General features: G+C 39.4%; 1 protein-coding gene across 2 annotated transcripts in view; it reads left to right on the plus strand.

Annotated features, from left to right (window-relative positions):
* rp9 (RP9 pre-mRNA splicing factor) overlaps positions 1 to 10,857 on the plus strand; it is a 38,320-nt gene extending 27,463 nt beyond the window's left edge. For both annotated transcript variants that reach the window (XM_087978588.1, XM_043719212.2), the window contains one exon: positions 1,228 to 10,857. In XM_087978588.1, coding sequence (XP_087834714.1) covers positions 1,228 to 1,405 — 178 coding nt within the window. In that variant the 3' untranslated portion in view covers positions 1,406 to 10,857. The remainder of the gene's footprint in view (positions 1 to 1,227) is intronic.
* Positions 10,858 to 15,488: the final 4,631 nt, after the last annotated feature.

Below are 15,488 nucleotides of genomic sequence, written 5' to 3' on the forward strand. Positions count from 1 at the left end.
TGCTAAAGAATATAAAACTAGGAATTCATAATATTTTACTCTCATTTTCTCATTTTAAAAAAATCTCTCCTTGAAATAGTGGACCAAACCTGTGTGCAGTACTCAGTGAGGTCACATCTACATCCTTTAGTCTTGTGGTATGACTTCCCTACTTCGAGATTCCATTCCTCCTGCAATAAAGCTTCCTAATTATTTCCAGGCACACTAATTGGGAGCAAAAGTAGGCCATTCTGCTCCTCAACCCTGCTTCACTATTCAGTAAAAACGTGGCTGATCTGTTTGTTTTGAATTCCACATTCCCATCTATCCCCAGTGACCTTAGAATAAGGGAGTAAATCTACCACCACCTTTGAAAATATTTTGTATCCTATCTACTACCTTCTGAGGCAGAGTTCCTCAGTTGCACAACCATGAGGAAAAATATAGTCCTCACCAGTATGATAAATATATTTGACCTTAGATGTAACAGAATGTACTGAAACATAGGATTGTGTACCTGTACTTTGTCCGAAATTTCGAAATCAGAAAAACTCCAAAATCCGTAATGTTTTTCATGGAGTATGGAGTGTCGTTTTGGCGTGCAAATAGGTGGCTCAATTCCACACCCACTTGAACCACATCACTCAGATGTGACGTGGCAGCGTGGCCCAGCACTGGCAGGCATCAATTGTGTCTCATCACTCGTACTATTCACAAGTGCATCTGCTGTTAGGTAATTTTGTTTTATTTCATTGTGAAAATGTCATTTATTCTGAAATCCGATAAATTCTGAATTCTGAAAAACAATTGCCCCCAAGAATTTTGGATAAAGGATTGTGTACCTGTATTTCACTTTTCCAATTCTTCCAACCAAAATGGTTAACTTTTTTTTTTGCCACATTATAAGTCACATGCCAATTGTTTTCCTCACACACTTCACCTACATTCCATAGCAGACTTTGCATCTTAAAAACTTGCTCTCCTACCTATCTTTGTAGCACAAATAAACTTGGCTTTGGTTGCTTCATCCAAGTCATTAATGTATATTGCAGATGTTAATTAGGCAATTGCTTGAACCTTTCTCCTATTGATGATTTGCGTAAATTGCGTAAATTTTTTATAAGTTGAATAGATTTTCTCTGGTAATTGAACATCATAGTCAAAATAAAGAATAACTCATTTGAAAACAAAATTCTGAGTGAGCGTGGTTGATTGTTCTAATTACTGTAATGTGACACTTTCTTTTAGGATACAACAGCTGAAACAGATGTTAGAGGACACCACATCAGACAGTAACAGTTCCAGCTCGTCAGATTCTATAGATAGGCACAGAAAGAAGAAAAAGAGAAAAGAAAAGAAGAGAAAGAAGGAAAAGAAGAAAAAGAAGAAACACAAGTCTAGAAAACTAAGTCATAGCTCTGACTAAGACAAAAGACTGAAATATTTTCTTTTCAGTAAAGAAATATTTATGTTCATTTGTTTGTTCATTTTGAGCAGCTTCAGAAATTTGGTATTCTCAACAGAATGGGGCAAAACTGTAGAAATACACTCAATACCTGAACTTGACTAAAGTTAACATGCTTCCCTTTCTAACAGTATACAGGCATTGGGTTGGATTTTATGTACCCCCACTGGGGTGTTCCAGATAAGTGGAATGCATCTGAAACAAGGGTGGTTACTCAGCCTAGCATCTTCCCACACACCCTGAGCTCACTTCGGTAATTTGATAGATGGGCTGGCATTGAAACTGAGAACATAAAACAACACATTGAAGTAATTCAGGTATACAAATAATTTTCGGTAGTTTAGAACTTGAGGACAGCTGTAAAAGCCACATCTTACCAACACGTTTTGCTTTGTACGCAGCGGGGTAATTCACGTAATAACAAAGTAAAGGGAAATAACCTTTACACAGAATGAGAGGAGACTGCTGATTGGTCAGTAAGTGGACTTTGGTAGAGTTGTTGACATGGAGAATGTATCTTAATGATGATGACTGACAGTTAACTGCTATGTTTTGTTTAAATATCTATGTTATTCAAGGCAAGTTGACTGATTGTTCAAAACATTGCCCTGAGAGAGGGAAATCACAGTGACTGATACTTGTTTTGCTGCATTGAATTAGGCACAGTATTTATCCATATTCTGTTTGCAAAATATAGTGCCCTGTGAATCAATATTTATAGCTGTCAGCACATGTAAATAGTGCCATGTTGCAACCCTAGCTGACAATCTTTAAATTAATTGCTAACATGACTCTTTGCACACTTGGGATTATGTAGCAAATGCTGTTGAATTTCAGAATCAATTATTATAAGAGTTTTCTAAGTACAAGTTGGTTGGGTACAGTCAACACCTTGCTTTTTGCTAACAGCCAAAGGGATATGCTATTGATGCAATTTGCCAGCCTTTGGGACATATGGCCACCATACCCAACATCATAACATTGAAATTACCCCTATACTATATTCTCATTTGTATGGTAGGTAAAAAGTCATTTGGCTTGATGGCAACCTGAGCAGCACTCATGTTTCCTTTTGCATAGTATTAATGTGAAGCAGCTAGCTTCATTTGTTGATGAAATATTTGAGCTATCTTACACTTCAAGGGTAATCTAAGGTAGACCAGGCATTTTTCAGGACCAAAAATGGCAACCTTATGTCCCTTCATAATTTTGCACCATATATGGTGAGAAATCTTCTGGTTATTAGCTATTATCCTACAGGATGGTTTTGATACGTCCCTATTTCAGCATCTACCTTGCATGGTGAGTAAGTGACAATGTTTGTGATCTAAGTATTTCTTGGTCATTTCCCTAATAAGTGCCCAGTGAAAAGCTGCAACAAGAATGAGCCTTTTCTTTCTAGCAATATTCAACTATTTGAGTCAATTGAACTTGTTACAATTCCAGTTAATCCCAATAATAGAATACTAGAGAAACTCAGCAGGTCTGGAAGCATCTGTAGAAAGAAAGTTAGCATTTCAAGTCTGGTATATATGAAAGAAGTTGGAATTTTTAATAAATATAAAAATTTGGTAGAGGCAGAGGCCCAGTGCAAAAGACAAAGAATTAATTAAGATGGAGAAAGAGAAACAGTTGTAAATGATAAATCAAGGTGTGAAAAAGAGGGAATGAGTCCTCTGTATTAAGAGCAAAATAAGCAAGATATGAATGAGACAGAAATGGCAAGGGTGGGGGGGGAGGGAGGGAATGTAAGAAAAACGGAGAACAGACAACTGATTGCATTATGTCGTCTTCACTTTTCTTTCATTCTGCCCCAAAGCCTTTTGTCTCATACACTGCCTCTGTCAAAATAAGAAAATAAAATTTTCAACACTTGTTTGTTCTGAAGCAGAATCATTCTGGAATCAAACATTAACTCTGTTTCTATACCACACCTGCTGAGTTTTCCCAGCAGTGTCTGTTTGAATTCTAGTATCTGCAGTATTTTGCCTTGACTCCAATATCATATTGCCATGCAACTGTAAAGTAGGCCTGGGTGGGTGTGTAGCTTTAATTTGGAGTGCAAGGTAATGTACCTAGCAGCTCTAGAAGATGAGATCGCCTTCCACTGAAGTGCAGAAGTCCCATTGAGCACCAATTTAGTCTGCCTCCAGCATGTTCAGATTGGAGGGCAGGCTTATTGTCGATCCTGGATTAGTGGTGCTGGAAGAGCACAGCATCCGTTTTTACCTTATTGTCGATCCGTCAGTTGCCTGCTGAATTTCCTTCTGTGAAAGCAAGCTCTTTGCATCAATATAACTTTCTGTCCAATGAATTTGTGTTTCTAGCTGTTATATAAATGTCTGTTCTGCCAGATCAAAGACTAGTCTCAGTAGGAATGTTTTCATTCTAAAAATGTCAGCTGATGATATTACTATTATTTCTTAGTCAAATGCAGCATAAATGTAGCTTACAACAATTGAAATGCAAATCTGGCATAGGAGCACAATGACAAATGACATTCTAAAACTGTTATGTTCTACTGGAAAGGTAAATGAGAAAAAAACAAGGTTTTTTTTGTGGTGGACAGTGAGAGGTGGTTTTTTGCTCGAGTTATATGTTAATCATAATTAATTTACAAGTTTAGAATCCCTGTGATTTATATTTATCAAGAAATTAATTTTTAGGTGACAAAAATATTATGCACGTGCTTTTAAAAAGGCATAATTGAATCAACGTGTAGCAATGAGATTGGGTTTATTTGTGAATTGCAATAAAGCTTTTGGATTGCGCTATTGGTAGATCAAGAATACTGTAACGCTTCTCTACAAGCAATATTGATGCTTTATTTCCATATCCTAATTTTAACACTATGAAGCAAAGGAGTAACTTTGAAATATGATCCTTCAGTGTAGTAGATATCTGGAATATTCTAAATCTGATATTGTGGGGATTGGGTGTTCAGTTCAGGCAGTCCACTTGTGGTTTTTTAAAAAGAAGTTTTTTTTTCCCAGTAACTTTAGGTTATCACATTTAAGTAAAAATTTGGTTGGCAAGGCAGTTTGTTCTTAGAAATAGTCTACTATTAAATAACAGCAGTAAATAGAAGTACGAGAAATAGTAGCATCTGTGGAGAGGGAAAACCCATTAATGCTTTAGTTAATTACCGTTCAGTAAAATTGCTGAAATGAAATGGCTATCCGAGAAGAACAGTAGACAAACTCCTCCTATATCCTCGCCAACAATACCACATCTTTTAGTAATTACTCTGTTTATTGTTAGTGAAGTCCTGTATAAGAATTACCTATAGGATTTTCCAACATTATAATGACTATTTTTGAAATAGTTCATTAGCTGCACAGTAGAAACAAAAGTTTTGTTATAAGCAAAAGTCTGTCCTTTCTGTGAGTGGCATCATGAGTGTTCCTTCCAATTTATATAAAAAAAATCGATGAACATGCATTTAAATCTGTAGCAGTTTTATATAGCTTCAAGTGAATTATATGTAGAAGCTAAACAGAGTTCCGAGAAATAGAAGCAGTAGTGAGAGTGAGGAGGCGTGTAGAGGGAAGAATATGAGGTTGGAAGTATGATGAGACTCCGGTAATAGAGAAGATAAAGGAGTGGTGAAGAAGCAAAAGGAAACATATTGGAAGAAAACAAATGTTCAGGTCAAAGATATTGTGAAAATATTCAAATCATATTAGAGACAGCTAACTGAAGAGAAGCAGGATTTTTGTTCATGTGACAAAAGGGTTTGAGGGATCAAAACCAGAAAAGTCTTCTGCTGAATACCCCCCTTCAAGAAAAGCTGCCCTTTTCCTTTCACTTTGGTCATCCCTGTTGGATGTCTTGCTGTGTTTAAATTAATACAAGTAAAGAGAACATATGAAGGATTCAACCCTCTCTTCTACCTCTGTTACAGTCAAAGAATTACCTCAGGGAAAACTGGCAAGAGGATTGAAGTAGAATAGTCAGATAGTTTTCTCCACATTAACCTCTAAATTATTCAACAATCTTCAAACTGGTTAATAAATGGAGATAAATGCAGTTTTTCTTATTTACATTTAGATTTGCTGTAGAGTCTCTGCACTGATTTCCCTCTTACCCCAGTAATGAAACACAATGGTGGAAGTGAGGTGGTGTGTTTATTTAAATGACAAGAGCATTCCTTTCAAGACAGTTTGTGTTTATGTAGCTAACGGTCTGCTGTGTGTGGTGAATTGGGTTCGAGATAAGATCAGAACAATCTGATCTAATCTATTACAGTAGTAAATTATATCCCACATCTTGATTATAGGCAAAAAGATGGAAAAGAGTTGATATTAGAAAAGGTCTGTTTATATTATATCTATATAGTACTGGGACATCCCAAAGCTGTTTATATCTAATGATGTAACTTGAAATGTAATCACTGTTCTAGTGCAGATTATTGCAGCCAATTTGCTGCATAATCCCACAAATTGCAATATGAAAAATGAAAAAGTCTGTTTTTGGTGCATGTGGTACAAATGTTTGTCAGTACGTAGAAAGATCTCAGTTTCTGTCAGGATGTTCTCAGTTCTGGATAGATTGGACAAAATATAAAGATGGAATATAAATATAGGAAACAACAACACTGTCCCTAGGGAGAGTAACTCGCCCAGACCCATTGCCCTATCCTATTACTGTACATTTACCCCTGACTAATGCACCTAACTCACACATCCTTGAACACTATGGACAATTTAGCATAGCCAATTATCCTACCCTATATATTTTTGGACTGTGGGAGGAAACTGGAGCACTTGGAGGAAACCCATGCAGACACGGGAGAAAGTGCAAACTCCACACAGACAGTCGGCTGAGGTTGGAATCAAACCCAGATCCCTGGCTCTGTGAGGCAGAAATACTAATCACTGAGCCACCGTGCAGCCCCTCTTTTTTTAAATCAAAAAGAGAGTGAGACAGAAGGAAATATAAGCTAGTTAATTTAAAATGTGGCACAGAGAAAATATTATAAGTATTATCCAAGAAATAACAGGATACGGTTAGGATGGCTGTGTGAAAGAAAAATCAGGCTTGACCAATTTATTTTGTCATCTGCTGCTGGTTCTTTTAAAAAAAAATCCCCTGTCTTACTGCTAGTTTTTGCCACTTTTTGGATTAGTTTCGCCTTAGTTTCGGATTGGATATTCTCTTTGACCACCTTTGTTAACCACAGGTCATTCAACTTTTTTATCTAATCCTTTTTAAATGGAATACATTTTTGCTCATTTGTTATGAGATATCTGCTTAAATGCCTGCCTTGCTACTCACATTACTTTTAGCCTTTTTTTCTAGCCAGCTTTCTTCCTAATCTTTAATTGCCCTATTGGGTGTGATGGACTCTCAGGGGAATGTAGCATGAACAGCCAAGTTTCTGGTATCAAGACAAGCTCTAATGTAATGAGGGGTACATCGGGTTCTAAGCGATCGATTGTGATAGGGGAACTCTTGTCAGAGGCACAGAAGACATTTCTGTGGCCAGAAGCAAAAAAATCTGAATGGTGTGTTGCCACCCTGGCGTCAGGACAAAGGATGTCTCAGAGAGGATGCAGAATGTTCTCAAAGGGGAGAGGGACCAGCAGGACGTCATTGTACACATTGGAACCAAAGACATAGGGAGGGAAAAAGACGAGATTCTGAAGGGAGAATGTAGAAAGTTAGGTAGGAATTAAAAAAGGAGGCCTTCAGGCCGTAATATCTGGATTACTCTTGGTGCTATGAGCTAGTGAGGGTAGGAATACAAGGATAGAGCAGATTAATGAGTGGCTAAGGAGCTGGTGTATGGATGAAGGGTTCATATTTTTGGATCATTGGAATCTCTTCTGGGGGTAGAAGTGACCTGTACAAGATGGATGGATTGCACCTGAATTGAAAGGGGACTAATATACTTAATCCCATTTGCTAGATCTGCTCAGAAGGATTTAAACTAGTAAGGTGGGGGAATGGGACCCAGGAAGATAGTGAGGAAAAAAATCAATCTGAGACTGGTACAGTTGGGAAAAGGAGTGAGTCAAACAGGGCAGGCAGGGACATAGCAGAAAACAAGGTAGAACTGATAAATTAAACTGCATTTACTTCGATGCAAGAGGTCTAACAGGGAAGGCAGATGAACTCAATGAATGGGTTGGGAACATGGGACTGGGATATCATAGCAATTACAGAAATGTGACTCAGGGATGGACAGGTCTGGCAGTTTAATGTTCCAGGATACAAATGCTATAGGAAGGATGGAAGTGAGGGAGGGCAAGAGAGGAGGGGAACTGGTGTTTTTGATAAGGGATAGCATTACAGTTGTACTGAGGGAGGATATTCTCAGAAATACACCCAGGGAAGTTCTTTGGGTAGAACTGAGAAATAAGAAAGGGATGATCACCTTATTGGGTTTGTATTAAAAGCCCTAAAATAGATAGCGGGAAATTGAGAAACCAATTTCTAAGGAGATTTCAATTATCTGTAAGAATAATAAGGTGGTTATGGTAAGGGATATAAACTTTCCAAACAGAGACTGGGACTGCCATAGTGTTAAGGGTTTAGATGGAGAGGAATTTGTTAAGTGTGTACAAGAAAAGTTTCTGATTTAGTATGTGGATATATCTATTTGAGAAGGTGCAAAACTTGACCTACTCTTGGGAACTAAGGCAAGGCAGGTGACTGAGGTGTTAGTGGGGGAACACTTTGGGGCCAGCGATCATAATTCTATCAGTTTTAAAATAGTGATGGAAAAGGATAGACCAGATGTAAAAGTTGAAGTTCTAAATTGGAGAAAGGCCAATTTTGATGGTATTAGGCAAGAACTTTCAAAAGCTGGTTGGGGGCAGACGTTCACAGGTAAAGGGATGGCTGGAAAATAGGAAGCCTTCAGAAATGAGATAATGAGAGTCCAAAGACAGTATATTCCTGTTAGGGTGAAAGGAAAGCTGGTAGGTATAAGGAATGCTGGATTAGATTACCTACAGTGTGGAAACAGGCCCTTCAGCCCAACCAGTCCACACCGACCCTCCGAAGAGCAACCCACCCAGACCCATTTCCCTCTGACTAATGCACCTAACACTATGGGCAATTTAACATGGCCAATTCATCGAACCTGGGACCCTGGTGCTGTGAGGCAGCAGTGCTAACCACTGAGCCACCGTGATGACTAAAGAAATTTAGGTTTTGGTTAAGAAAAAGAAGGAAGCATTTGTCAGTTATAGACAGGATAGATCAAATGAATCCTTAGAAGAATAGAAAGGCAGTAGGAGTAGACTTAAGAGGGAAATCAGGAGCTCATAAAGGGGACATGAGATAGCTTTGGCAAATAGAGTTAAGGAGAATCCAAAGAGTTTTTACAAAGACGTTATGGACAAAAGAGTAACGAGGGAGAGAATTGGGCCCCTCAGAGATGAGCAAGACAGTCTTTGTGTGGAGCTGCAGGAGATGGAGGAGATTCTAAATGAGTATTTTGTATCAGAATTTTCTATGGAAAAGGACATGGAAGATATAGAATGTGGGGAAATAGATTGTGACATCTTGAAAAATGTCCATATTACAGAGGAGGAAGTGCTGGATGTCTTGAAATGCGTAAAAGTGGATAAATCCCCAGCACCTGATCAGATGTATTCTAGAACTCTGTGGGAGACATTTGCATCACCGATAGTCACAGATGAGGTGCCAAAAGACTGGAGATTGGCTAACATGGTGCCACTGTTTAAGAAAGGTGGTAAGGACAAGCCAGGGAACTATAGACCAGTGAGCCTGACATCAGTGGTGGGCAAGTTGTTGGAGGGAATCCTGAGGGGCAGGATGTACATGTATTTGGAAAGGCAAGGAGTGATTAGGGATAGTCAACATGGCTTTGTATGTGGGAAATCATGTCTCACAAACTTGATTGAGGTTTTTGAAGAGGTAACAAAATGGATTGATGAGGGCAGAGCAGTAGGTGTGACCTATCTGGACTTCAGTAAGGTGTTCGACAAGGTTCCTCATGGGAGTCTGGTTAGCAAGGTTAGATCTCATGGAATACAGGGAGAACTAGCCATTTGGATACAGAACTAGCTCAAAGGTAGATGACAGTGGGTGGTGGTGGAGGCTTGTTTTTCAGACTGGAGGCCTGTCACAGTTGGAGTGCCACAAGGATCGGTGCTGGGTCCTCTACTTTTCATCATTTATAAAAATAGTTTGGATGTGACCATAAGAGATATAGTTAGTAAGTGTGCAGATGACACCAAAATTGGAGGTGTAGTGGACAGCGAAGAGGGTTACCTCAGATTACAACAGGATCTTGACCAGACGGGCCAATGGGCTGAGAAGTGGCAGCTGGAGTTTAAATTAGATAAATGCGAAGTGCTGCATTTTGGGAAAGTAAATCTTAGCAGGACTTATACACTTAATGGTAAGGGAAAGTAAATCTTAGCAGGACTTATACACTTAATGGTAAGGTCCTAGGGAATGTTGCTGAACAAAGAGACCTTGGAGTGGAGGTTGTAAGCTCCTTGAAAGTGGAGCCGCAGTTAGATAGGATAGTGAAGAAGCATTTAGTATGCTCTCCTTTATTGGTCAAAGTATTGAGTACAGGAGTTGGGAAGTCATGTTGCATGTGTACAGGACATTGGCTAGGCGAATACTGTGTGCAATTCTGGTCTCCTTCCTATCGGAAAGATGTTGTGAAACTTAAAAGGATTCAGAAATGATTTACAAGGATATTGCCAGGGTTGGAGGATTTGAGCTATAGGGAGAAGTTGAATAGGATAGGGCTGTTTTCCCTGGACCATCGGAGGCTGAGGGGTGGCCTTACAGAGGTTTATAAAATCATGAGGGGCATGGATAGGATAAATAGAGAAGGTCTTTTCCCTGGGGTGGGAGTCCAGAACCAGATGTCTTAGGTTTAAGGTGAGATGGGAAAGATATAAAAGAGACCTAAGGGGCAACTGTTTCACGCAGAGGGTGGTACATGTATGGAATGAGTTGCCAGAAGAAGCAGTGGAGGCTAAAACAATTGCAACATTTAAAAGGCATTTGGATGGGTATATGAATAGGAAGGGTTTGGAAGGATATGGGCTGGGTGCTGGCAGGTGGGACTAGATTACTGTTGGTACAAGTCATATTGTTTTCCTGATTTGTAGACATTTTGAGTTGTGTGTCAAAATTTAGTATCTTTAACGTGCTTGTATTTGGTGTGCATCAAAAGGTTTAGAAATGTCAGTACATTTTTTTTCCATTTAATAATGTAAACTGTTCACTTTGGCAGTTGATCAAGAGGAACGTGAACAATGCCAGAAGAATGGCTTCACATCCAACCCTATCTTATTGTATATATACATGAATGTTTGTTTGAAACTATGTTTGTTATGACCTGAAGTTAGAGAGGTGCACTGCTTGCTTTTCTAGTCCAACTCCACTGGTCACAATAAAGTTTAAATTTAACCCAGGTTGGTGATCTAGCACTTAAGTGGCTGAGAGTGGCTGAGAAACTTCCTCAAAGTTTATTAACCAATAGTTTGGAATATAGAAATAGCCATTTTATCTTGCCACTGTTAATTTCATAATTTTTCTGTGGATTGCAATGTCATAAAAGAGAGAACCTTGTAGATTCCCAATGAATGATTCATTGTTAGGATATGTCCTGTTTGTCAAATAATCCAAATAATAACTTGAAGAAACAATATCAAATGAAAGATGTCCTAAAATTTATCAGTTCCTGTGACCAGAGAAAAATGTATGGATCCAGTAATCATTCTGGTTAGAAAAATGTTTGTCACTGAGAGTTGGGATTAAGGTCTGTAAGAGTAGGAATCTTATGAAGTAATGCTTCTGTGCCACATTTAGTCATCTTGGGTTTAAACATATATACATACTGCCATCTTCCTTCTAAGCACAAGTAATGGAGCTGCTGCAAACCTGAACTTTTCAGATGATATTCTGTCTGATGAATCCAATCTAATTTGAGCATTTCTTGAATATGAATGCATTTAAAAATTCTGTAAAACAATGACTTGTACCAACAGTCCCTATGTTAGATTCTATTTCTCTTTATTTTTCAGTTTAAGCAAAATTTTCTGTACTATAGGCAGAAGGCTGAACAGGCTGGGGCTGTTTTCCCTGGAGTGTTGGAGGCTGAGGGGGTGACCTTGTAGAGGTTTACAAAATTATGAGGGGAGGCCAGAACTAGAGGGCATAGGTTTAGGGTGAGAGGGGAAAGATATAAAAGAGACCTAAGGGAGAATTGTTTCACGCAGAGGGTGGTACGTGTATGGAATGAGCTGCCAGAGGAAGTGGTGGAGGCTGGTACAACTGCAACATTTGGATGGGTATTTGAATAGGAAGGGTTTGGAGGTATATGGGTCGGGTGCTGGCAGGTGGGATTGATTGGGTTGGGATATCTGGTCGGCATGAACTGGATGGACTGAAGGGTCTGTTTCCATGCTGTACATCTCTATGACTGTAAGTAACAAAGAGGATTTATGAGTGCAGAGCGGTGGATGTGATCTATGTGGACTTCAGTAAGGTGCTTGACTAGATTCCCCATGGGAGACTGGTTAGCAAGTTAGATCTCACAGAATAAAAGGAGAACTAGCCATTTGGATACTGAACTGGCTCAAAGGTAGAAGACATGGGTAGTGGTGGAGGGTTGCTTTTCAGACTGGAGGCCTGCGGAGTGTCACAATGATTGGTGCTGGGTCCACTACCTGTTGTCATTTAAATAAATGATTAGGATGTGAACATAGGAGGTATAGTTAGGAAGTTTGCAGATGACACCAAAATTGGAGGTGTAGTGGACAGCAAAGAAGGTTACCTCATTGATCAGATGGGCCAATGGGCTGAGAAGTGGTAGATGGAGTTTAATTTAGATAAATGGGAGGTGCTGCATTTTGGAAAAGCAAATCTTAGCAGGACTTATACATTTAATGGTTGCTGAACAAAGAGACCTTGGAGTGCAGGTTTACAGTTTCTTGAAAGTTGAATCACAGGTAGATAGGATAGTGAAGAAGGCGTTTAGTGTGCTTTCCTTTATTAGTTGGAGTATTGAGTGTAGGAGTCGGGAGATCATGTTGCGGCTGAACCAGGACGTTGGTAAGGCCACTTTTGTGCAATTCTGGTCTCCTTCTTATCGGAAAGATGTTGTGAAACTTGAAATGGTTCAGAAAAGATTTACAAGGATGTTGCCAGAGTTGGAGGATTTGAGCTATAGGGAGAGGCTGAATAGGCTGGGGCTGTTTTCCCTGGAGCATCGGATGCTGAGCAATGACCTTATAGAGATTTATAAAATTTTGAGGGGCAGGAGTAGGGTAAATGGACAGAGTCTTTTCTCTGGGGTGGGGGAGTACAGAATGAGAGGGCATAGGTTTAGGGTGAGAGGGGAAAGATATAGAAGGGACCTCAGGGATAACCTTTTCATGTTTAGGGTGGTGTGTGTATGGAATGAGCTGCCAGCGAAAGTGGTGGAGGCTGGTACAATTACAGCATTTAAAAGACAGCTGGATGGGTATATGAAGAGGATGAGTTGAGAGGAATATTGGCCAAATGCGACTAGATTAGGTTAGGATATCTGGTTGACATGGACGAGTTGGACCACAGAGTCTGTTTTGTGCTGTACATCTCTGAGTCTATGACTCTGGTTTGAGTCCCAAAATAAAAACAAGAAATGCAGGAGAAATTTGGCTTAGCTGGAAGCTTCTGTAGAGAGAGAAACCGGGTTAATGTTTTGAGTCTGATATAACTTCTTCACAACTGAAAGATACAAGAAAACAATAGGTTTCATGGTGTTGAGAGAGGGATGGGAAGAGCGATTGGAACAAATTGCAATAGTGGCCAGCGCAGATACAGGACGCACTAGTAGTAAAGGAGGGATGGATATGTAAAATGGATGTAAATGAAGATAGGAAGCAGGGAAAATGTGTCTGCTCTTCTGAGAGTAAAACTATCAAGACACAAACCAGGAACAAGGAAGGATGGGGGAATATAAGAAAAATGAAGGATATAGGTCGTGTCCTGAAGTTATGAAACTCAACATCGAGTCCTGGAGGCTATAGAGTGCCTAAGTGAGGTTTTCTTCACTCTACTTGCATTGAGCTTCATTGGAAGATTCTTGCAGGCCCAGCATAGAAATGTCAGTATCGGAGCAAGATGGTTTATTGAACTAGCAAACAACTTGAAGATCTGAGACCTGAATTTCTCTTCCTGAAACTTAATTTGAAATTCCCTCATATTATTATCGCTAACCCTTGGACGGCCCTTAACTATGAGATCTCATATTAATCCTACTTGATTAGGCTTTACACTATCTAAAACAGCCTGTACCTGAGCAGTTTGTGCAATGTATTGCTCTAAGGAACAATCCCTGATGCATCTACAAATTCATCGTAATGATCTATTTTATGCATGTCGAGGTGTCAGTGTTGGACTGCAGTGGACAAAGTCAGAAGTCACACGACGGCAGGTTACAGTCCAACAGGTTTATTTGAAATCACAAGCTTTTGGAGTGCTCGTTCTTCACCTGATAAAGGAGCAGTGCTCTTCAAGCTTGGGATATAAAATAAATCTGTTGGACTATAACCTGGTGTCTTGTGACTTCTAATTTATCCCATCAATATGCAGATTAAAATTACCCATGACATTTATACCGGCCTCCTTACACACCTCAATTATTTCCTAATTTATACTTCATTCTACAGTGAGGCAATTGTTCAGAATCCCATAAACAACTGCTGATGACTTCTTTTCCTTGTAATTCCATATTTCCCTAAAGCTGATTCATATCATGATCAATTACACCCATATTACTACCCACCACTGCACTAATACTTACCACATTTCCTTTTTGACTGCGTTTCCAGAACATTGAATACCTTTGAACATTTTTTATTTCCTAATACCACATTATTTAAATTGTCAAAAGTAATAGCATAAGTTAGCAAAAGTTTGTTTTTCAAAATAACTGACAGACACTTCTATGTACAAAAAGCCAAGAACTGAAATACACAATCTGATGGGTTACAGCTAATTTGTTCACAAATCTGGAATATTTTAAGCAGATAGTTATTACCCCTTTCACTACATCCTAAATCTCAATCTCAGAGTTAAATTTAACAGTTTACAGTGTTCAACACAATAGTATCCACTAAACTCCCACAAAGTAGCTCCTGACTATGTTTGGAGATGCCGGTGTTGGACTGGGATGTACAAAGTTAAAAATCACACAACACCAGGTTATAGTCCAACAGGTTTAATTGGAAGCACTAGCTTTCAGAGCGACGCTCCTTCATCAGGTCATCACAGCCACCTGATGAAGGAGCGTCGCTCCGAAAGCTAGTGCTTCCAATTAAACCCATTGGACTATAACCTGGTGTTGTGTGATTTTTAACTCCTGACCATATATAGCCTTCAACTGAACTGACCTCAAACATTTGCAAATAATTGATTACCTGACTGATGTCAAGTTTTCTTGGCTCGTAGTTAGCTGCGTGTTTCTTAACTTATTAACAGACTTGAAACTGTTCCATCTTCTTTGTAGTCTCCCTTCTATCCTCCCACGCCCTTCCCACGCGCATCCCTTGTATTTTATTTCTTTCTCCTACCAGCCTTAGACTTTGATCTCTCAGTCCAGAGCCTTGAAACACACAATCAAGCTGTCAGACCTGTTCTGCCTGCTTTTGTATTTTGCAACCCTATCCCCAACTCCAGGACCTTGCCTTCCACTCCCTTAGTGACTACCCCCACCCCGCCAGCACTTACTTATCAAGTTCTTGCTGGTCCTCCAATCAACAAGGTTCTTTCTCTTCACGTGACTTTTCTCTGATTAGTCTTCCCCATGAGTGACTTTTTCTTGGCATTTGGGGATTTCAGGGCAGATTATCCCACTGTACCTATGTATTTTCAGTTTTGATGTAGCTGTGTACAGTTTGAAAGATTTGTCAGTCACTTGGTCTAAATTCCTATTGTTTTTACACTGACCAGCACTGATTCTGTGATTTGCCACCTATGATAATTTTAACATTGAAAACCTGTGTGTGTGTCACCTATTCAGGCCTTGTGTCATGTAGTAGCCACATACATAAGAAAT

Source organism: Chiloscyllium plagiosum, unplaced genomic scaffold (genome assembly GCF_037043375.1).
Source record: "Chiloscyllium plagiosum isolate Xiang-an unplaced genomic scaffold, Cpla_swu_hap1 HiC_scaffold_34, whole genome shotgun sequence".
NCBI classification, from domain to species: Eukaryota; Metazoa; Chordata; class Chondrichthyes; order Orectolobiformes; family Hemiscylliidae; genus Chiloscyllium; species Chiloscyllium plagiosum.